General features: G+C 38.0%; 1 protein-coding gene across 1 annotated transcript in view; it reads left to right on the forward strand.

Annotated features, from left to right (window-relative positions):
* The first annotated feature begins 2,507 nt into the window (after nucleotides 1–2,507).
* The window catches only part of TRPC6 (transient receptor potential cation channel subfamily C member 6), a 166,280-nt gene continuing 143,451 nt past the window's right edge, over nucleotides 2,508–25,336 (forward strand). Inside the window, exon 1 of the mRNA XM_055547555.1 lies at nucleotides 2,508–3,641. Within this exon, the coding sequence (XP_055403530.1) occupies nucleotides 3,475–3,641 (167 nt within the window). The 5' untranslated portion in view covers nucleotides 2,508–3,474. The remainder of the gene's footprint in view (nucleotides 3,642–25,336) is intronic.

A 25,336-nucleotide genomic window follows, 5' to 3' on the forward strand; every position in this document is an offset into this window, starting at 1 on the left:
TATAATGAGGTGAAAGTCCTCTCTTAATGGCATCCCACCCTTTGCCCATTCAGACACACAGCCTGCCTTCATCTCCGCATCTCAGACCTACCACTTGGTGTTCTTTTTTATTACTATCATAAACATATGACGTACATACAACATAAAATTGCATAGCAATGTTTTAAGCTCTGTGAAATGGTTCAACAATTTTTTACTTTTTTCTTTAACTTCATTCCCCAATTTTCTTCATTACTCCGGATATACTACTCAACAATGCCCCACTTGATTAAAAATATACATTAATTGGTTGGGAGGTCGTCTTCTTTTTAATGTAACTGAAGAGATAACTGCATCATAAAGTCAAAGTGAAGTCACTCAGTTGTGTCCAACTCTTTGTGACCCCATGGACTGCAGCCTCCCAGGCTCCTCCGTCCATGGGATTTTCCAGGCAAGAGTACTGGAGTGGGTTGCCATTTCCTTCTCCAGGGGATCTTCCCGACTCAGGGATTGAACCCAGGTCTCCTGCATTGTAGGCAGACATTTTACCCTCTAAGCCACCTGGTGGCTGAAGAGATAACTGCATAGGTAAGGATAAAACGCAGAAAGTTAGAGACTGAGGAGTGCTTTGTAATTATATCTCTGCTTACTGGTTAGTGAAAGAGGCAGAGAGAAATTAGATATTCTTTTTGAAATTATACAGTTTCAGTTAGTGGAATGGTTAGAACAAGGCTTTCAGGCTTCCAGTCAAATGCTCTTTCCACTTCATCAGATCATTAAACTCTTTCAGAATCCTCTAATCCTTTGTCCATCACCTTCTCCCTTCTGTGAAAACAGCCCTGGAATTTTTTTTGGTCTGGTACTAACTACATTTCAAATAACAGAGAAAAGCATGTCTTATCTTGCAAAATGATAAATTTATATCACATTATAAGTTTACTGTAATAATTTTTCCAGTGTGAAGGTTGCTACCTGAGAATGAAAAACAGTGTTATAAGAAAAGGCATAAACAGCTCAACTAACTATGACAACACCATTAATTCTGTCTCAATTTTTGTTTTCTTAGTTAAAGACTAACACTTAAACTAACACCACCAGTCATTTCTAACTTTTCTTTAGCTCACAGAATTTGAGTCAGTTCAAAAACATTTGATTACTCACCCCACTAATTTTTTTTTTTTGCCATGTTGTGACTTCATTTGCAGCCCTGGGGGTTTCTGTCTAGTCAGGGAGTCTGAGCTTCTCTTGTTGCATAGAACACAGGCTCTAGAGCGTGCGGGCTTAGTAATTGTGGTGGTTGGGGTCTCTACTTGCTTAGTTGCCCTGTGGCATATGGTATCCTAGCTCTCTGCCCAGGGGTCAAACCCCCATTTCCTGTATTGAAAGGCAGTTTCTTCACCACTGAACCACCAGCTCAGCTCAGTCGCTCAGTCATGTTCCACTCTTTGCGACCCCACGGACTGCAGCACGCCAGGCCTCCCTGTCCATCACCAACTCCTGGAGTTTACCCAAACTCATGTCCATTGAGTCGGTGATGCCATCCAACCATCAGGAAAGTCCTTAAATTGTTTACTATACTTGATGTTCTCAAACAGATTATCTTGGCACTATTTAATTAAACATTTATTAACTAATTTATTCAAGCATGAAAACTAGTGTTCTTACGGATAGTAATTGCCACAAACAAATTTCAAGGAGTGAACATTATCACTATGCATAATTATTAGGCAATAGTAAGAATTTTAAGCCACGGCTCCACATGATGAGAAATCCAAAGAGATTCTTAATCAGGAATAATATACTTCAGAATGATGGCAATTAGTTTTTCAGGATAAATGTTGTTTTAGTGGTCAAGACTCTTTTCTTATTTTTTCTGTACTTCATCCATCCATCCATCCATCCATTTATCCATTCATTCATTCCACATACCAGTGGCAAATACAGAACCAGACCCTAAGAATACAATGGTTCCTGTCTTCTCTGAGTTTTAGTTCTTAGAGTAGTGGCCAAGTAAAAGCTCTAAATTTGTGACACCTTTTCTCTTCTATTAAGTTCACTGCTTTCACACTTCCAACATACATTTTATCATCCACCTACTTATGGGATGCAAAAGTACCTTTACAACAGAATTTCTGACTGTCTGTCTTTCTTCAATCCTTTTGCAACCAGTTTCTGATCTTTTCATATCTGGCTCCTTGCCCTGTCGATCTCCACTTAACTAACACCTGCTTGGAAAGGCCTCTTTAAACCACCTAATAATATTAAACAGACAGTCTCCAGTTATTATAACATCAACCTGTCTTATTTTTATTGTGATTTTTGTCTCTGATTCCTTTTCTGTTTAATCTCTGTCTCCTCTTCCATTAAATCTCTACAAGGGCTGATGGGGGCCTTAGCTGGCTAGTTTGCCTCTGAATCCTAAAACGCTGCTTGGAAACTGGGATCAATGAAATATTTGTTGAATAAATGAATGGGTTCTTAATTGACAATTGCTTGAACTACTACAGTTAGTGATTCATCCTTGTTGAGTAGTTTTACTTCACACGTGTACGGAGATTAAGTCAGAATTTAAAACTAAGTCTTAAAATTAAAAACAGTTCTGAAATGTGGGAAACATCTGGCAGAGAAGTAATTCTGGCATTTGCAATGATGGAAGAAAAGTTTTTTCTCTGAAGTAAGCAGGTTGTTGGCCTCTATTGGTGTTATCGGAAAATGCTGGCCTATTTTGGTTGATTTGCTCAGGAACTGGGACCATCTGGCACTGGTAACACAGAATGTTGTTCATAATAAAGTGAAGAGTTATCACTTCGGGGGTAGGGAGGGAGAGAGAGAATGCCCTAAGAAGATGAAGGCAGTACGGAGCAAGGAGAGGCTCCTGTCTTTTAAAACAGTTGAGTTCTTGGTTCTCTGAGTCTTATTTAAGAGAAGCTTCCTAGAAAGTTCTTCATTTGGATGGTTTCTAAATAAGCACTCTTAGGGCCTAGAAAAAAAAAAGTGTGTGGCTCCACCTACTTGAGGTTCCTCTTGGCTCTGAAAGTTGTGGCTCCACGATAGGCTTCGGCTGCTTTCTGGAACCTCGTTCTGATCCCTTTAAAGGTGGGATCATGACGGAGGGCGCAGGGGAAGAAGGCGGGAGCCGAGGGCTGGAGTCTCGGTTGACATAGTAACTCCAGCGCTGTCTCCCGGGCTCTCGGCTCTCAGGCTCCGCTGCCGCCCTCCGACCCGCCTGGGCTCGCTCGGCCCGGGAGCCCTAGCCACCTCCTTGAGGGTCCCCGGCTCCGTCTGCTTGGCGCCCCGCTACGTGGCGACTGCTTCCCGGGCCCGCGGGGCAGCCGCGCGCGGATCTTAGCCCGCGGGGCGTCTGCGCGCCCAGCCTCAGCCTCGCCCCGGGGGCGCAGGGCCGCCGCGGGCCCCTGCGCACCGGGTCCCCGCGGGAATTGCTGAGGCGGCTCCGTCACGAGCGGGACCCCGGCCCGTCAATCGGGCTTCCCCGCCATGAACCAGAGCCCGGCCGCGTTCGGGCCCCGGAGGGGCGCCTCTCCCGCCGTGGCGGCCGGGGCTGGCGCACGGCGCAACGAGAGCCAAGACTACCTGCTCATGGACTCGGAGCTGGGAGACGACGCGCAGCCCCCGCTGCCTGCCTACGGCTACTACCCCTGCCTGTGAGTGCTCGCGCCGCGGGCGGGCGGGCGGGTCCCCCGGGGCCCGAGGGGGCCGAGCGCGCGGGGCCAAGTGCGCCCCTGCGAGCGCGCGCGGGGCGCCGGGTCCCGACGCCGCCCCAGCCGGTCTGCTCCGTTTCCCCCGCGTCCTCGAGGAGCTCCCTCGTCACAGTCGTGGCCCGGGCTGATTCACAGTTGCGTCCCCTGTGGCACGCCGCTGTGGGTTGATGAGAACTCTCAGGGTCGCCGGTGCAGCTTGGCGCTCCTGCCCGCAGCGGGCTCGGGAACCCGCGCGCCCCGCCGTCCGAACGCGCCCCGCCGGCGCCCTTCAAGAGGCGCCCACAGGCCCGCGGGCCCTGGCCGGCCGCCGAGTTCGCAGGCGGCGGAGAAATGCCGCCTCCAGGCTCACCTCCCCGCCGCGCGCACCTCTCACCGAGGGCTCCCGGGAGGAAACTGTTACAGGTGGCGCCCGGGAGACTCGGCAGGGGAGAAGCCCCAGAGGGCGGTGGGGGGTGGACTCCGAGGAACTACGAGATCTTATTCAAAAGTCTACAGGGTTTCTTTTTTGGCGGGTAGAGGATGAGAGGCAGGGGCGAGCCGAGGGCAGAAGCGGGGAGAAGTCTCCCGCTCGCCGCAGGCCTGGGCCCAGAAGTGTGGCGGGCAGAGAGCCTTTCTGTCTCCCTGCCCCTTTAGTTGACTGTGCAGTCTGGTTTCTTGACACGCCACATTATCTGCATGGGGTTTCCCACGGAAAGCAGTTCTCAGTAGCAGTTCTGTAAGCAGCTCTAGAGGTGTGTGTGTGTGTGTGTGTGTGTGTGTGTCTGTGTGTCTGTGTGTGTGTCTGTGTCTGGAGGCGGAATAGGGGGGCAGGATCGATGGGGACACCTTCAGATCACTGCTCAGGGCTGCGCAGCGTCAAGGTCTGCTGTGGATCCTTTTCCCAGGAGGAAGTGACCCCCAGAAGATGCTGCATGTAATTTTCCCCCTAGATAAAAAGAAAAAAAAATTGTAACTCCTTCCCTTCATCTGTGTACTGTACGGTTGGAAAACATCCTCCCCTAAAGAAATCTTATACTTTAACTTGACATTAAATTAGAAAGTATTACTATGTCTGTTATTACAGAAATTGTCAAACTTTAATGGCCACGTGAATTACCTGTGGAGCTTGTTAAAATGCAGATTCTGATTCAGTAGGGTCTAGGTGCAGCCAAAATTTCTGCATTTCCAACAGTCTCTGAGAAGATAAGGAGACTGCTGGTCCGTGGAGCACACTTTGAGTAGCAAGGAGATATATCTCAAGAAAAGACAGAATATAAATCAATTCTGCATACTCTGAATGTAGCTACTTGCAAGTTTGCTTCGAGGGTATGTTTAAAACACATGGATTTTTTACATTGACTTAGATTTGAGCTTACCCTTAAGTCTGAGGGTTATGTTTGGTAATGTTACCTGTGAGTAAGTTAAGTAACTTATAAAAGCTATATTGCTTTTTAAAAGTTATGCTGTTCCATAGACAAAAATCTATTTTTTTAAATCATTTAATCATTCTGTAGTCACTTGTTACTTTGTGGGGAAAATTGATTTTTAAAACTTGTGGATATATATTAGTAGTGAGAGAGACGAAATAAAATAGTAATTCCAAGTTGTCCTGAAAAATAACCCTAATGCTTTCTTCAAATGTGGTTTCCTTCCTCGTTGATTTATCTAGTTTTTATATCATCTACTATTTAGAGAAAAAGTATTTTTCTGCATTAAGAAATCCCAGATCATTTTTAATGCATTGGTAACAGATCAACAGAAATATTTTAATGTGCTTCAATTCATAATGAACACCTCCTTTCAGGTCAAACATATGATAGCAAACTTAAGAGTGAGCCATGTTTCTAAATAAGACTTTGGTCTTGTCCAAATCTATTATTTCCGAAAGGTTCTATAGTAACTTTTCATCACTGTTTACTCTTACAAGGTTTTTATTTTTTTCCTCTTGAATAATCAAGTTACTGAAAAATCTTCACCAATAAACATCAGCACTTCACACCTGTGATTTATGAGAAAGAATTAAGGAAAATTATTTCCTTCTGGTAGAGGATACAAATAAGCCTTTGTCTATGCTTTTGACTTATAATTTAAACAATTTCATATATTTTCCTAGAGTAGGAGGCATATTATTTTTGAAAGTTGAAATAACTAGTATACTTTAGGTTTTGTTCTGTCATTATCTCAAATTATTGAGATTTTCCCATGTAAGAACAGATTTTTGCAAATTGTCGTTTCTGTGGGATAAGTTCTATGGACTCTTGCTAAAATATTCTTTTTCATAGTTTACTTTTGTAGAACGATTTTCTTACATATATTTATGAGGCTTTTACTACTGAAATTTGTGCCTAACAATCTTGTTTGAGAGTAATTACATACTCTCAGGCTTTAAGTGCAATAAGTAACATTTTGAAGTTAGTATTTAGACGAAAAAGATTCAAATTCTTTTTTTCAACTTCTAATTGAAAATAAATTAATTCAATCTATTTTAATCAGTTTGTAATGGTGATTAGCAAGAAATGTCCATGTCCTGGGAGGACCCCAGAAGTTATATCACAGAATTCCTTCATTTTGAACGTAAATATGTCTTTAGTCCATCACTTCTGAACATGGAGAAGAATTCTGGACATAAAGCATGTTAAGTGTTTCTAAATTCTCAAGATCTGAAACAATTCAGCTAAAATTCCTGCTTGGAAATGACTGATTGATTACAAACTGTAAACTAAAGCTCTGGCAAAACAGTAGACTGAGATATTCTGAAACAGACTCTTGGTTACAAACGCCTAGCAGTAATGGATAAAATAATTAAAAGGATTTTAACATGTTGCCCAATTTTGCAAAAAAAAAAAAAAAAGTGATTACTCTTTGCCAAAAGCAAGGAAGTTAAAAGCCAGAGGATATCCTGGGGACTGATGCTGTGGTTGCCCCAGGGGTTAGAGGTTTGGGTGACCAGGAAGCTGGAGTATAATATCCATTTGAGGTAGGGAGAAGCTAAGGCCTTGGCCCCAGATGAGGCAGAGAGTTGGAATTGAGACATCCCTGCTGCTGCTGCTGCTAAGTCACTTTAGTCGTGTCCAACTCTGTGTGACTCCACAGACATCCCTAGCCCCTGCTTAAAACCAGGACCCTATATTAGTGAAAAGTTAGGCTAGAATAATATGCTGTTGGCACAGTGAGAAAAAGAAACTTTCTTTTCCTCTTAAAAGAAGAACTTTTAAGAGGAAAAGAAATCTTCCCTTAAGAATTTCATTCTTCAGGCCTGCACATCATGTGACTTTGTTTTGCTTTTGTTTTTTATACCACCTAACTGACCTAGAAATCTTCAAATTGACAAATACCCCTGAGGCTCCTAGACCAGTAAAACAGAAAACCATTCTGAAAGTACAGAAGTAACCATCTAGACTGCTAAGGATTTTCAAGAAAACAGCAAGCCCTGCTCAAGACATGATCACTGTAATACATGATGAAACACACAAGGAAGCAATCGACTAAACAAAAGTTAGCAGACGGTACAAGCCATGAGAGGGAAAATTAACATGAGACCTAACAGCAGTACTGGATCCTTAAAAACTTGAGATGATATTGCAGCATAAAAGGGAATATATAAAGTGAATATGTGTATAGTTTTGAGGGCTTCCCTGGTGGTTTAGATGGTAAAGCATCTGCCTGCAATGCAAGGGACCCAGGTTTGATCCCTGGGTTGGGAAGATCCCCTGGAGAAGGAAATGACTCCCCACTCCAGTATTCTTGCCTGGAGAATTCCATGGACACAAAACCTTGACAGTATAAAAGAAGACATTAAGCCCTAACAAAGAATAAGTTATTTTAAAAAAACAAAAACCACAAGTAGAAAACCTGTAAAAGGAAAATACAATTTTGAAATAAAAACTCAATGGAAGATTTAAAAGTGAAGACTAAACATGGTATAATTGATAGTAATACCTAGAATACAGAGATATAAATAAGTGGAGAATATAAACATTAAGGCAAAAGCTCCAGAAGGAGAAAATATAGAGAATGAGGGTGAGGCAATATTTGAATAGATAATAAGTGATAATTTTTCAGAAGTGATTCATTCTCATGTTTATGAAGTACAAGAATATTAGTGTGATGCAGAAACATAAACTTATTTAAATGTATCATATTGAAATTGAAGAACACTAAAGAAGAAACATTAAAAAATAAACCAAAATATGAGAGATTTGAATGAGTAAGTTTTAAAATTCAAAATATGGAAATGTACTCATACTGTATCTTGATACCTAGGTTATGCAATGCGAAGCTTGTGAGAACTATGGTTTTCTTTTATGTAAAGCAGTTTTTACTCTCTAGTTATTAATGTAGTTTTTAATTTTTTTAATACAAAGTCACTGCTCCATTGCTGGTAGGATTTGTTTAAACATGGATACAGACATAAAGGGATTCCAAGGATCATTAAATCATGGTCTCAGAAGAAACCCAAAGAGATTCTTTAATTCACATGATGAAACAAAAATGACCTTTTAAAGAAATGTTTTAATGGATCACAGACCTTTTAAAATTGTTATTGACCTCAGGATGGTTTTGGACGAAACCTGTCTAATGAGCCCAAGGACCCAGACTATGAACTCCTGATTTAAGAGAGGTAACTTAATATCAGAGACCACAGATAAATAGAATCCCCCCATGTAGCCTTCTTTTCTCCATCAAAATTAGGTATTAATAAGGAAATGAAAAATTCAGGCTGCAGGCTAGAAAATGTTTTTCTGACATTAATTGTTGACAGAGTATAGTACATGACTCTCTCGAAGTTTGATTGAAGTTAGGGTATGGATATACCTTCAATCAAGCTTCAAGAGAAGTTTGCAATGCAGGAGACCCCAGTTTGATTCCTGTGTTGGGAAGATCCACTGGAGAAGGGATAGTCTACCCAGTCCAGTATTCTTGGGCTTTCCTGATGGCTTAGCTGGTAAAGAATCCACCTGAAATGTGGGAGAATTGGGTTCAATCCCTGGGTTGGGATGATCCCCTGGAGAAAGGAACAGCTACTCACTCCAGTATTCTGGCCTGGAGAATTCCGTGGACTGTGTAGTCCATGAGGTGGCAAAGAATCGGACATGACTGAGGACTTGCACTTTCTTTCAGAGTATCCATCAAACCTATGAATCACATTACATTTTCATATGCTTGTTATACCTCCATCATTTTTGCCTCCACATGTGTGATAAATATGTTACTCAAACATCTATTTCACTTTTCTACACTTCTTTGCTCAAATATCTGTTTCTACCAGACCATATGCCTCCAGAGGTGGGGCTGTCCTTCATCCCTTACACTTAGCAGAGTGTCTAGCAAAGAGAAGGTATAAATTAATTTATTCTGCAACAGAGACATGGTACTCTTCTCGGCATTTATTCTGATAAGGAATAAAGTGATGCTGGCTCTTTTCGTAAAATAGCATCTGAGTCCTTTAAGGAAGGTAAAAGAGTGAATGTCCACCTAGAAGGAGATACCTAGATCTTCTATGCCAGCTGCTGGTTTGTGGAGATTCACCCTCTTCTGGGGAAGCTGTCACTAATGACCTTGCCACAACACTACTCTCCTTTTAGCTCTAGCCCCAGGCTCTTCCCTTCAGGTTCCTTCTGTTCACCTGAGGTAAGGTGAGCAGAATTATCAGCCCAATTCAGTTCAGTTCAGTCTCTCCCTCGTGTCCGACTCTTTGCGAGCATGCCAGGCCTCCCTGTCCATCACCAACTCCCGGAGTTTACTCACTTGTCAAATGCTTAGGGATAACAAAAGAGAATTAACATACAGAGACAAACTCCCAGCTGGCTGTGACTGTCTTTTCCCTCATTTGTGAAGCTTCTTAAGGACTGACTCCTCCCTAATCCCAAGCTTCATCCAGTTGGCAGAGAGTATTCTCCCCCACTCTACCTCACAAAGACCATCCCCAAACAATCTAGCTCTTAATAGTCAGTCTTAGCCCAGATGGATAAAGGAATACCACTCACTTAAGATATGCCTTTCAAACTCCCATTTGTTTTTCTAGTTTCTCCTTCCTTCTTTCCTGGATCATTGACCTTAGGTATGTCTAATCCTTTAAACAGAGACCCCACCACTTACCCCAACAGGTATGACTTCACTCTTGGACCCATAGGGGCAGTTACTTGAGAACACAACCACCCAGCAGCTGTAAAAGGGATTTCCAAATAAAATCAAGGGTCTCATTTCCTTATAAAAACACACTTATCAAAAGAAATATAAAATCCATCAAAGGAAGTATGTGTGATATCATGATTTCTTATGATATCACAAATATATGTAGTTGTTTAGAATTCAGAGAATCTTAGTATCTATTATGTCCTTTGAAAAAAAAATAGTATCCATAACCATAAAGCAAAAACCTGGACCTTGGTTAAGAGTTTGCAGTTTGGAAGCTGCAAAGCAAGTGTGAAAATCACCTTTGGCTCTGCTTCCTCTTCTTCATTTAGCAATCAACATCTCCTCTAGCTGCCATTTGGATTAATGGTGGATCTCTTTCAGTTGACCACTTTGCAGGATTATGTTCTGCATGACAGAAACCAGATATTTTGTTTCTAAATCTCCCTGGATTGAAGTAATCAACATCTGCTGATAACAGTTTATTGTCATGAAATGTTATCAGGGTCTCAGCACTGTGAGCTGTAGCGTTATTGCAGGATGTGCTGAAATGCACACACTTGTTCTGTAACAGAATGTTTACCTCTAGGAAGACCTTGCATAATTTTTTTTTTTTCTCTAGACAGTTATGTTCCTTGAGTTTTAAGAAGTAAGTTAACTTCATAAGGCAATTCATCTTTGCCTCTTAGAGAGTAAATCATAAAAGGAAAACATTTTCTTGAGCCCATTATTCGTTTCCTGCCTGTCATAAAAAAATGCTAAACATAATTGGATCCAGTTGGGTAAAATTACCATTTGTGATTGCTCTTTGTTTAGGAGTCATCTGCTGGGTTTTAGTACATGGAGAAGTGCTCATCTGTATGCCAAATTTCAGTTAAACTTGTATATCTAAAACTTGGTATGCTGTTGAAGACCCTTAAGCAGTTGGAATGGACTGAATCACATTTCTTATAGAATGTCCATTTGGAGCAGGGTATAGAAATGATACATGCTGTTACAATGAAACAATGATACCCAAACAACATATGCAGTTGCAGCCTAATTGTTCTCAGCCCCAAAGAGGAGCAATGGTGTTAACTATAGAGTTAGTTATTTACAGGCCCAGGCAAGTTGCTGTTTCTGTAGAGGAGTAATCTGTAAAGTATTTACATATATTTTGAGGGACTACCATTTTTTGAATACCTACTCTGTAGCAGATCCTTTTCTAATTGTCATACAAATGTAATTTGCTCTTCAAGGCAACTACTTGGCTATTTTTAATGTCCATTTTATAGATGACCCATGTTGAAGTTTAGAGATGTTAGACAATGTTTAGAAAGTTACATAGCTGGCAAATTGTTGTCAACTGGATAATAACCAAATGCATTTTAGATACTGCAGGCTGGAGCTCATGGAGGAAGGGCTGGCTGGTTGCAGAGTCTCCTCTCAGCATCCTGTATAATCATGCCTGCACCCAGCACAGCTGGCTATGTTGTGGGTGTGCTCTGGGAGTGCACACTCATCACTCCTTCTCATCTCTTCTTTGATAGGCACTTGAGAAGCCACAGGTTGGCTCTGATGCACTGAACCAAGATTCCTGACCTGTGCTCTTTTTATCTAAGTTATACTCTGGCAAGAGAAGAAGACAGGAAGAAAGGTTATGAATAGCAGGAATAAGTATGTTTCACTTCTACCTCTCCTCTCTGTTGAAATCTTAATCACCTCTGAAGGTCAAGCTTTATATTCCACTAATTCATTAATCTGTTTATTCATTCATCTTTTACCTTATGTGATTATGTCACATAGTAATAACAATAGCAGCTAGATTTATTAGGGGTTTCTGTGTGCTAGGGCCTCCTCTAAGTGCTTTATAGCCTTTAATACTTCTAGCAAATCTGTGAGGCATGCACTTTTATAATCACTGTTTCACTGATATTTTATTGATAAGAAAGAAAAAAAAAAAGCAACCACAGCAATGAGAGGGTAACTTGCCAAGGATTACACAGCCAGCAGTTGATAGAAAGAAAGGGAAGAACAGAAGATTCTTTTTTTATCACTTATCTAGACAGTGAAACTAGGTTTTAAATAACTGCCAATCTCTGTCACCAAAGGAAGATTAATAATGCATCAAAGCTAGATAATCTGTAAATTACTAATTATACCAATGGTCCACAAGCTGATTATGACACTTTAAAGGTTACAAAAGATGAAACTTTCTTTTGGTCTTGATCTCTATCAAGTGGATAAATTGCTTCTGTGCTATAAAACAGGTTGTATCAGAAAAACTGACCTGACTCAGAGGGTAGTGTGATACTGTGGATTTATTTCATGGCAGGATTTGCATAATTTTTAAAGCATTTTACATGGTATTCATCTGAAAGTATATATTGCCAGAAATCAATTACAGCATGAATAGCTATGTTAAGATTGATTGCCTTTTCAAGGCAGATTCCATGTTTTGGTTACAGAAACTCTGCTTGTAGCATAAAGAGCATTTTGCCCTGACATGGGTGGGTCAGCACAAAACCCTTGCACAAAACTGGGAAGCGTTCTCTTCATGGGGATTACTAAGAAAATTATCTTGAAAGTTATAATAAGAATTGGAAATGATGTGATTTCTAAACTCTTTTAAGGTTTCTTTTAGGCAGTTAAACTGTTAAAGTAATAATACAAATAAGTTTTATCTATGTTAACCTTTTTGAAACAGAATTTTGAATTGAACAGGTTGAAGGATGGCTGTGGTTGCTATGAACAGCTGATTTCTGAACACTGTAAGAATCCTCTCCTCTCCCCAGGAAAATGTTTTCTGCAGGACCCCTTTTCTTGGAGGAGCATTCAGGGCCAGACACAGTATTCTTTATTGAATAATGTATTCATTTTTTTCAATGAATGTTTATTAAGCTCTTTTAATGGGCCAAGTTCCATATTAGAGAACTCTGGATATCATATTTCATAGAGTCCAAGGTTCTATCAATTTTAACCTATCCTGATGTTTTATATACCTTTGAAAAGCAAGAAAAGATGATATCAATTACATTATACCTTAGATTTTTATATGATAACTATTGAACTATATCTTTATATTTAATTATGGGCTTTCCTGGTGGCTCAGTAGTAATGAATCTGCCTTCAGAACAGGAGATGCAAGTTCAGTCCCTGGGTCAGGAAGATATCCTGGAGAAGGAAATTGCAACTCACTCCAGTATTCTTGCTTGGGAAATCCCATGGACAGAAGAGCCTGGTGGGCTATAGTCCATGGGGTTGCAAAGAGTCAGATGTGACTTAGTGACTAAACAAGATCAAGGTATAGGTTTGGGTCATATATAACTCGTATGCACATATGAAAAAAGAAAGTCTAAACAAAATGAATTTAGTTAAAGTTCTAATAAAGCTTCTTAACATTAAGAGATGAACTTTCCTGAGCCCTTTTCAACTCAGAATTTTCAATATCTATGTTTCTCCACACAGTCTTATCCTCTGTTCCCAAAACCAATTGGTGATGTAGCATTTCTTTAAAGAATCCAAAGAAACGAAAGCTTTTGTTTCTAGGCAGTTAGGCTGACTTTGCAGTTATGTGTGTTCAGTCCCTCAGTTGTGTCTAACTCTGCAACCCCATGGACTGCAGCATGCCAGGTTTCCCTGTCCTTCACTGTCTCCTGCAGTTTGCTCACATTCATATCCATTGAGTCTGTGATGCTGTCTAACCATCTCATTCTCTGTCATCCCCTTCTCCTGCTCTCAATCTTGCCCAGCAACGGGGCCTTTACCAATGAATTGACTCTTTGCATCAGGTGGCCAGAGTATTAGAGCTTCAGCTTCATCATCAGTCCTTTCTAGTGAATATTCAGGGTTGATTTCCTTCAGGATGAGCTGGTTTGATCTCCTTGCTGTCCAAGAAACTCTCAAGAGTCTTCTCCAGCACCACAGTTCGAAAGCATCTATATTCTTCAGCACTCAGCCTTCTTTATTGTCCAATTCTCACATCTGTACATGACTACTGGAAAAACCATAGCTTTGACTATATGGACCTTGGTCAGCAAAATGATATCTTTGCTTTTTAATACACTGTCTAGATTTATCATAGCTTTTCTTCTAAGGAGCAAGTGTCTTTTAATTTCATGGCTGCAGTCATTCTCAGCAGTGACTTTGTAATTATATAGAGCTAGACTATTTTGACTTAACAGTTCCTGAATGTTGCTGAACAAATGTGATTCACAACCATTTCCCATGTCTGATCCATCCTCCTCGATACACACATGCACATACATACATGTATTAGTTTCTTAGGCTTGAGAGGTATGCTTATCTATTGTTTCCAAGATTTATTTTCAAGCCACTGTCATCCATTTTGCAATTTTGGAGCCATTTCTTTTAATTCCTACACAGATACTGGCAATGGAAAACTATCATGGTAATAACTGATATTTGACTAGCAGCAATTTCAAGAAGGCTATATGATAACATGTTCTATTCCAGAGAAGTTGAAGTGGGAGGAATATATGTCCTAGAATCAGTGAAATTTGGTTTTTAATGTGCTAGAGTTGGGGTAAATGAAAGCGGGTGAGATAGGAAAGATTACAAGGCAGACAATATGCTTTATTATCTGTATAGAATTTGAGAGTTTTGAATTTTAATCTCTACCTGACTTTGAAACACAGGTAAGACCATACCAATCTTGTTTGATCCTAACAGCAAACTTGTGTGATAGGTAGTGTTATTTCTACTTGTAAATGAGGAGACGAGTTCAGAAAGGTTAAGTAACGTGTCTATGAATTTATAGCTCTTAAAAATTTGAACTTGGGTTTGAACTCATATTTGACTGTTTCGTTTGTTTGCTTGTTTGCTTTTCACCTTCACTCTCTGAACTTCTTCCCCCACTGGAATGGCAGCTCTATGAGGGCAGAGATACAGTCTGTAAATGCTGACTAGCATTTGGCAGGGTCTCAGTAAATATTTGGTGGGTGAATGAATGCAAAGTCTTCTTTATACAAATTGATTCCAGTTGATTGGCCTTACCACTAAAATTCTTTTTCTGGGCATCATACAGTTTTGTGAGACTTTGCTTTTAGGGTACCATGTTTTCCTCTTAGTCTTTTCAAGAATACTACAATATTAGAGTCTTGTATTCTTGCAGCTTCCATCATTTAATGAATTCTAAGAGTTTTGTGATATATATATTATTTGATCCCTAACATTGTGCTTGTTAAATATTTTTAAATAATCCTACAAACAAGAAAATATGAATATAATGCAATTATTTTGCATTATGTTGATAGACCACTCATGGGGATTAATCTTTTTTGTTTTTACTATAATGGCAAGAGGAAAGGCACTTGAGTTTCTGTTTGTTTACACTGAAAAAGTTTATGAAAACTGAACTTCCAGAGATCAAAATTCATTACATTCAGGAAAGTTTTAAATACATAAATGAAAAAAAAATCCAGCTTACAATTGAGAAAGTGAGGAAAGAATGGTTAAATAAAATGATCTAAAAATTACATGTTAATTATAATGCAACTATTTGAATCACATTGTGCCTGGGCAAAACTTACAATGTCATTTAGTTGAGTTTCATGGCAATATGTCTTCTTGAAATTTGATTGGTTATTCTCAAATTATATTGCAACCTAACTCAGACTTAGACAATTTCCTTAGACAACTTCTCTTTCCTACATGTAAAAGTCTGATATACCCTCAACAGAATAGTGTTGCACACTGACTGATGTGAACACAGAAAAAATGTCAGCAGCCTTTTGTCTAAACATGCATCAGATGATGGGGATGAAAAAATGTTTTTATCAGTGGTTTAATAATCTGGCTATATATTAGACTCACTTCAGTTCAGTTGCTCAGTTGTGTCCGACTCTGTGACCCGATGGACTGCAGCACACCAGGCATCCCTGTCCATCACCAACTCCAAGAGTTTTATCAAACTCATGTCCATTGAGTCAGTGATGCCATCCAACCATCTCATCTTCTGTCATCTCCTTCTCCTCCCACCTTCAATCTTTCCCAGCATCAGGGTCTTTTCAAATGAGTCAGTTCTTCACATCAAGTGGCCAAAGTATTGGAGTTTCAGTTTCAGCATCAGTCTTTCCAATGAATATTCAGGACTGATTTCCTTTAGGATATACTGGTTGGATCTCCTTGCAGTCCAAGGGACTCTCAAGAGTCTTCTCCAACACCGCAGTTCATAAAGCATCAATTCTTTGGTGCTCAGCTTTCTTTATAGTGCAACCCTCACATCCATATATGACTACTGGAAAAATCATAGCCTTAACTAGACAGACCTTTGGTGGCAAAGTAATGTCTCTGTAATATTTCTTGCAGGGGGATGTGGATATGGCCTAGGATTAATATTTTTTTAAATTTCCCCGGTTGATTCAAATCATAGTCCATTTTACAAACCTGTTGTTACAGCTACTTTAGATTCACTATGAAAAGCAGTTAGGAACTAAACCTAATTTCAATCAAGAAAACCGTTACTGTGTATTCATCCATGCAACGACATGAGATTGAAATTAATTTTTCTACCTAAGATCCAATGATCAGATAAATTGAAATATAGAATATTTTAATTCAGCAAATTTTCGTCAAATAACCTGCTCTACAGAATGTGTATTCTTGATATATTTTGGAGAATAGTGATAATATAGGAAATATGCTTGATGTCAGGAGAGTAATAGCTTGTTTTGTGAGAAAGTACATGATAAAAACTAGTCTGTTTTTCCTGTCTGTTTCTTAAATCAAAACATAACACAATAATTTTATATTTGAATTAGAGGAGAATGTAATTTGTTTGAATTTTATTTTTATCTTAATGTTGACCTTCTTCTTGATTTGAATTATCTATTTTCAGAAAATATGGAGGAAGTTTGACCTTCTTAAATCATCCACGATTTTATGAGTTGAAATTTCTTAAAAGGATGAAAATTCTGTTATATAAGCTTATTATCATTTAACTGGATTTCTTTTTCTGAATATTATCAAGTTTTGAAACACTCTTTTGAAATTCTGCCTCCAGCAGAATAATCTTGGTGATCATCCTGTTACAAAACAACTAGATTCTGCATGAAATATAGTAGTTTATATTTGTGTGCTTATAGGAAGTAAGGAAAATCTTACCCAACCCTGTATGCAAACGCACACATGATAGAAGTCACAGATTTCTATCAGAGCAGTAGTCAACAGTGCTGCTGCTGCTGCTGCTGCTAAGTCGCTTCAGTCGTGTCCGACTCTGTGCGACCCCATAGACGGCAGCCCACCAGGCTCCCCCGTCCCTGGGACCCTCCAGGCAAGAACACTGGAGTGGGTTGCCATTTCCTTCTCCAATGCATGAAAGTGAAAAGTGAAAGGGAAGTCGCTCAGTCGTGTCCGACTCTTAGCGACCCCATGGACTGCGGCCCCCCAGGGTCCTCCGTCCATGGGATTTTCCAGGCAAGAGTACTGGAGTGGGGTGCCATTGCCTTCTCTGAGTGAACAGTAAACTCTCTTTAAAGGCAGAATTCCATAATAAGGTGCTAATGTCAGCATTTTGGTCAGGAGACTCAGCTTTGAACCTGAAAATTCTTAGTTAATCCTAGTCCCCTGGGTTCCCTACAAATTGGTAATCTTTAAATGTGATTATATATTTAATTTACAATAATTACACAAGAAAACAGCCATCAGAAGTAGGAGTCATCAGAAATAACAAGCAAGATATAAGCAAGATATAAGCATGTCAATGTAAAAATTAAAGATAAGCACATAAAATTACTTTGAACTGTGTAAAGACATAGAGTCTCAAAAGTGAAAAAAACAAAGGAAAGCTGTCAAAAATGAGCAAGCATGTTGAAAAAAATTACAACAGTAGAGCTTTCAGAAAAAAACCAAAAGCTGCTGAAATAAAAGTATCAATGGACCAGAGTTCTTTGTGGAAGATTAAGAGCAGCTAGCAAGAGAATTGATAATTGGGGAGATAGATACTAAAAAGTTTCTCAAAATGCAATACAGAAAGATAAGAATTGTAAAATATGAGAGAGGTTAAGAAATATAGAGGCTAGAATTGGAAAGAACAGTTTACATATATTCAAAGTACCATAAGCAAAGAATAAAGGGAATGTAGTTGAGGAAACAATTCGAAAAATGGTGGCTTAGGTTTTGTTTTTTCCAGAATTAATGAACAATATAAAGCTACAGAGAAAGGCTTCTATATATCAAATAAATAAAAGGAAACTCACACCTAGTTACAAGGAACTGAGTGCAGAATATTAATAGAACTTTGGACATATCATTCTTTTCTGCTTTCCTTTCTTAGTGTTGAGATATTTGCTGGAAGAAAATTCTCTTTCTTTGGTACATAATCTGTATTTTTCTGACTGCTTACAAAGTCTTTTTAAATGTTTTTTTTTTTTTTTTTTTTGAAATGTAGTTTCAGTTCCTTCTATCTAGGTGTGAATTTGAAATAAAGATATTTTCAAGGGAAAAAAAAAATCAAAAGCTTTTTTTCTTTTTAACCAATATACCTACATGAAAAGAACTTGTAATGGATGGACCATACTGCAGACAGATGGAAACCTATCCTAGGAGGATGGTCTGTGATATTAAAGAAATAAGAACAATGAAATTGATAAATGTGGATAACATTAAATAATCATTCTCCTATAACATAATTATGTCTAATTTGTCTTTAAAAAAGAGGACAGAGCTAAAGTACTGAACAATTTCCTATAGACTAGAAGGGAATTTTCAGACTTAAAAAATTCTAAAATCCTTATGTTGCTTAGGAAGTAGTGGAGCTTAAAGTCTACATTATACAATTTCAAAGGAAGTCCATATAAGAATAGAAATAGAGTATATAACTGTACGAATCAGTTCAGTTCAGTTCAGTTCAGTCACTCAGTCGTGTCCGACTCTTTGCAACCCCATGACTCACAGCAAGCCAGGCCTCCCTGTCCATCACCAACTCCCAGAGTTCACTCAGACTCAAGTCCATCGAGTCAGTGATGCCATCCAGCTGTCTCATCCTCTGTCGTCCCCTTCTCCTCCTGCCCCCAATCCCTCCCAGCATCACAGTCTTTTCCAATGAGTCAACTCTTCGATGAGGTGGCCAAAGTACTGGAGTTTCAGCTTTAGCATCATTCCTTCCAAAGAAATCCCAGGGCTGATCTCCTTCAGAATGGACTGGTTGGATCTCCTTGCAGTCCAAGGGACTCTCAAGAGTCTTCTCCAACACAAAGTTCAAAAGCATCAGTTCTTCGGTGCTCAGCTTTCTTCCCAGTCCAACTCTCACATCCATACATGGCCACAGGAAAAACCATAGCCTTGACTAGACGGACCTTTGTTGGCAAAGTAATGTCTCTGCTTTTGAATATGCTTTCTAGGTTGGTCATAACTTTCCTTCCAAGGAGTAAGCGTCTTTTAATTTCATGGCTGCAGTCACCATCTGAAGTGATTTTGGAGTCCAAAAAAATAAAGTCTGACACTGTTTCCAATTTTTCCCCATCTACTTCCCATGAAGTGATGGGACCAGATGCCATGATCTTCGTTTTCTGAATGTTGAGCTTTAAGCCAACTTTTTCACTCTCCACTGTCACTTTCATCAAGAGGCTTTTGAGTTCCTCTTCACTTTCTGCCATAAGGGTGGTGTCATCTGCATATCTGAGGTTATTGATATTTCAGTAGAGGGAAGATAAAAAGAAAGGAAAATGGAAAAAAAGAACTGGAAAGAAAAGCAAGCAAGAAAGACGCTGCCTAGGAAAAAAAAAGATAAATTCCAAGAATAGCAAGTTGGTAGAAACAAGTTCATATATATCAGTTAAGATAATAAATAGAAACTGACTAAGTTCACTGGGAAAAATCCCCAGAAGAATAGAGTTTTCTTAATTTAGTTGTTTTTCACTTAAATAGGAAGTATACTTAAAATTAATGGACGTGGAAAGACTGGGATCAAGACAAGAACAAAAATATATATGACAAACACAAAGAGAAATATTGGTAGGTATAATAACATCAAATTCAACAAATGTTCTAAAGCAAAAAATCATTGATAGGAAAATAGAGGCAACAACAAAATAATAAAAGGTATAATACATCTGGTAGGTATAGAAGTTAAAAACTTGCATACCCATCATAAAGTAGTGTTAAAAATATAAAAGCAGAGATCAAAAGAACTGTAAGAGTAACACTGACAAATCTGTCATCATAGTGGGAAATCTCAATTTTTGATAGGTTGAGCAAATAAAAAATTTTAAATAAGGAAACCTGAAAGTAAAATTATGAAACATTATTAATTGGACATATATGGAACCTGGGAGTTTAAATAATACCACTTTTTAAATGTGAAACATTAAAATTTGTTGAGATAGCTTTTTGGTATAATACATATAAATTTTACTGAAAGAATACATACCTCATAGAAAAAAAATCTGATCACAATATATTTGAAATAGAGATGAGCAACAAAAATAGTTTCCATCAATTTAAAAATTGATATGATAAATCTATCTATACACATACACACGTTTCATGGAACAAAGAAGAAATTATAATAGAAATTTAAAAATAAATTACAATGAAAATATTATATAGCAGTTTATAGTAGTGGTAGTAACATTGGTACTTAGACTTAAATGCTTAGAGAAAACAGAGTCTAGCAAATATTTTTATTCTATAATGCTATTTTTTGTGTGTTTATTCTCTTCTGTGCTCTCTTTCATAAATTGAACATTTAGCTAATGAATAAAATTAAAATTAAAAACAATAAAATAGTGGAGTGCAACAAATCTAAAAGTTTATTATTTTCAAAAAGTAAGTAGAAAAGACTGGTGAGCTTTATCCAGAAAAGATAATTCACAAATAAATAATATTTAGCATGAAAGATATATACACAGGTACCTGAAAGACTGAAAAAGAACATAATGATAGAACATAATAGCAGTTATCAGAGGTTGGAAAAGGTATGATAATAGACTAAATTTATGCCAAAATTTGAAAATTTAAAGCACAATGCTCGATTTTTAGAGTAACAGAACATACCAAAGTTCACTTAGGAAGATATCGAGGGCCCAAATAGTTTCATAATTATTTATTAAAGAAATTTATTCAGTATATAAAAATTCTCATAAAGAAAAGATAGGCTCAGGGAGTCTTATAAATAAGTTTTAGTAAATTTCCTAAAAATAGATCCCTTTAATCTGGCACATACTCGTATAGGGAAGCCATTGTAACATTGTAACAACCCAAAATAGGAGTGCAAGAAAGTTATAAGACAGTTTTATTCAAAACTTTCTGAACAAAGTATTGGTAAACCAAATCCAGCAGTTAAATTCTAAAGAAATAATTTATATAATTCATCAGATCAATAAATCGAAAATATATGATCATCTCAATGATAAATGAAAAATCATTTGATAAACTTGAGTATTCATTCACAGTAAAACTCAACAAAATAGGAATCTCCCCAGATCTACAGGAAAATATTCTGACACATTCCTTTTAAAATTCTAGCTCTAGACACTGATGACCACCTCACTTCTTCTATAGTGTGTATTGGAGAATTAACAAGCACAAAGGAAAAGAACATAAATAGAAGTAATAAGTTTGTAAAGGAAGAAAAGAATCGCTGTTATTATATAAGTATTGCAGCATTATTTAGAATAGCCAAAGTAGGTTTCCTCAATGAATGGATAAAGAAGATGTGGTATATATGTTTAATGGAATATTACTCAGCATAAGAAAGAAATCCAGTCCTTTGCAACAGCAGGATGAACCATGAAGGCATTATGCTAAGCAAATTAAGCCAGGTAAATACACACATTTTGCACTGGTATCACTTATATGTATACTCAAATTTAAAATTATAGAAGCAGAATAGAAGAAGGTTGCCAGAGGACTGTTGTTGTTAATCGCCCAGTCATGTCTGACTCTTTTGAGACCCAATGGATTGGGATTTTCCAGGCAAGAGTACTGGAGTGGGTTGCCATTTCCTTTCTCTAGGGGGTCTTCCTGACACAGGGATCGAACCTGTGTCTCCTGTGTTGTCAGGTGGATTCTTTACCTCTGAGCCACCAGGGAAACCTGCCAGAGGAGAGGAGTTGGGGAAATAGGGACGGGTTGGTAAAAACTTCTAGCTAAAAGATGAATACAGTCTGAGTCTGAGAATCTAATAAAACATGGTGAATATAGTTGATAACATTATATTGTGAAATTGAAATTTGCTCAGAGAACGAAATTTAAATATTCTCACCAAAAAAAGTAAAGTATGTAAATATGTGGGGTGATAAATGTGTTAATTATCTAGATGGGGGAATCCCTTCACAATACTTATGTATATCAAATCATGATGTATATGCTATAGATATCTTATAATTTATAAAGTCAATTATATCACAATAAAGCTGAGATAACAAAATCCCAAATTATTAGCATATTTCCTGCATAGTAAAGTCCCCAAATTCTGTAGACAAATATAGAAATAATAAAAGAATTTTTAACAAATGGTTATGAGATAAACATATAAAATCAATTACATTTATTTATATCAGCAACAGACTGTTATAAATCACAAAAATTACTATTCACTGAAAAAAAAAATACTTAAGGCATCAGTACTAAATCTAACCATAAATGTGTATGCTTTTATGGAATAAACTTTAAAATTGTACTGAAAAATTAAAGAATGTTCACGAAAGAAAACATGAACAGCCACCATTATGAAAGAGGTGGCTGGGCAGCTTCAGCTGCCCTTTCTGAGAGAAAGCTGATTTTTCATTAAAATAGTGATAGGGAAATTGGACATCCATATGGGGGTAAAAAAGTATAATATAAATTGGATCTCTAACTCACACCCTACAGAAAATTCTACTCCAGATGATTTTTAAGAGGCAAAACATTTGTTTTCATTTTTTTTCTAAACATTTTAATGACTTTGGGATAGAAAAGGATTCCTATGGCACACAAAAAAATCACAAAACAGAAATAAAATTGATAAGTTTAACACATAAAAATTAAGAAACTATGCTTACCAAAAGATACCATAAGTGGAAAAGGAAGATAAGATTACAGTTTGGCGAAAGATACTGAAAACATATAAAATAATGACTATATAGAATACTGACAATATATAGATTCTCTAAAAATTAACAAAGACACAGCTTTTTCTTACAGCAGCAGAAACACAAATGACCAATAATCATCCACAGTCATATTAATAATCTGGAAAATGCCAAAGAAATCACAGAGAGTTACTCTTTGACATCCAGTAAGTTGACACACAAAAAAAAGTTTAATTATATAAAGTGTCTATGATGATATAGATCAATGAAACCCTATACCCAGTTAGTAAGAGTTTACATCAAATGGGAAAAACTTTGTTAGAATAAAAATGGCAAAACTTAGTAAAGGTGAAGATGGGAACACCATATCACCCAATAATTTCACTCCTTGGCATATACCTAAAGCACTGGTCTTGATGATGTTCAGGTTGGTTACCCTAAAAGAACATTAACATCTGAAACGTTCATCATAATTTTAAATAGTTGCAAAAAATGTAATTGTCATTATATTGTGAAATTAATGTTTATAAATAAAATTGATCCATTACTTTTAAAATTGTGTTATAGTCACCATTAGCTTAAAAAATATGTAAGTTCTTTAATTACAAATTTTTACTGCCTTTTACTTGAAATCATTTTTTACATAATTTAACCATCATGTTGCAACATATTTTTGAAGGCTTTTTTGTTAATGACCTTAATAAAATTTTCTGAAACAAATCTATTTAAAATGGATTAAGTTAAAAAAAAATGCTTAAGTTAAAAAAGATTAAGTTTAAGATTAAGTTAAAAAAATATCCTGAGATATTATTATTGCCATTAATAATTACAACAACAACAACTGTAGGCTAACACATATAGCATTTCGTATGTGCCAGATACAATTCTAAACATTTCTAAATATATTAATGTATATAATTTACACTTACACTATTTATGTGTATCATTTAATGTGCATAATAATCAAAAAAGGAACTTACCATTTGCTTTTTATAGAAGCAGAGTTTGAGGCACAGGGAGATTAAATAACTTTCACAGATAGTTAAGTAGTTCAGGATTGGATTCTATATATTTTGACTCCACTTTTCAGATTTTTAAAAATAAAATCTTCATAAATTTTGATCAGTAATAGTTAATTTTTTGTTTACTAATGAGTAGAAAGGGCTTCCCTGGTGGTTCAGACACTAAAGAATTGGCCTGCAATACAGGAGACCCAAGTTTAATCCCTGGTTCAGGAAGATCCCCTGGAGAAGACTCCAGTATCCTTGCCTGGAGAATCCCGTGGACAGAAGAGCCTGGCGGGCTCCAGTTCATGGCGTGGCAGAGCTGGATATGACAGCCACTAACACACACACGAGTAGAAAAGCATCTACTGCAAAGATGGGCAGGGATACTTCTGGTGCCCTGATTAAGAGAGGCGTTGAACTTTGGAACATTTGTTTAATATTCAAGAAGGCTTTACACTTGAGGTCAGTGTTAGGAATGGATGAGGGTCGTGTTTTTCCTTTGCAAAGTGAGACAAGGGCGATGTGGCTGGGAAGTGGTGACTGACGACAAGCGTGTTCTGAGGGAAACCTGAGGGGTGTTTTAGGAAAAAACACATTCAGATATGGGGGAGTTGATAGATTTCAGTGGACTCTTTCCGACCCTTCACCTCTTGCAAAGTTGTGTCGTCCACAGGTAGGGGTACTCCAGTTTAAAGACAGAGCTCTGGAGCAGGGCTTCTCAAAGCATGTGCTCAATAGCACCCTGGAACTTGTTAGCAATCCAGATCATCAGGCCTTATTCCAGACTAACTGAATCAGAAACTGAGGGTGGAGCCCAGCAACACATGTGGTTTTTATTTGCTTTTTTAAGGTACAGCCTGACTTCAGACCGCTGATCTAATCGCCATAGATTCTACACAGCTCTCCCGGCATGATGCTCTTTTGCGCTAATCTTTATGATCTCATCCAGTTGAAAGCACCCCAATTGTAAGATAAAGTCCAATTTCAAAGGTTTTAAAATGTAAAAGAAGTATCTTTGATTGAATGAAGTGTTGTCCTGCCTTACCAGAGGATTGATCCTACCCAAAGGCAAGAATCGTGGCTTCTTTCTCTCTGTGTTCCTCTCACCCTTCAGGACTTGGTTATGTGGACCTGTGGAGTAGAGACTTGCTGAGTGCCTGTCAACATTGGGCTTCTCTGTTACATGTCCTTCTGGGTTCTTACTTTTCCTTTTTTTGCCCTGACAAGAGCCTCATCCTGAGGAAACAGGAGATGCTCAGTAAACATCTGTGGATTCACTGACCTATTATGAAAGGAGCGGTAGGCTGGTGTCAGGAATTGAGTCAAGTAGAAATTGAGGACTTGGTGACGTCTTTGGCTATGGAAGGAAGGATATAGGCACTGCTTATATTCCTAAACAGTGAGAAAGGGGACAGAGTGTCCTCTGCTCTGAGAAGTGTGGTGTTAGAGTCAAGAGATAAGTCTCTGATTGACCAGTATTAATCTCTCCATTATTTTAAATCAT

This window comes from Bubalus kerabau, chromosome 15 (genome assembly GCF_029407905.1).
Source record: "Bubalus kerabau isolate K-KA32 ecotype Philippines breed swamp buffalo chromosome 15, PCC_UOA_SB_1v2, whole genome shotgun sequence".
Classification (NCBI taxonomy): Eukaryota; Metazoa; Chordata; class Mammalia; order Artiodactyla; family Bovidae; genus Bubalus; species Bubalus kerabau.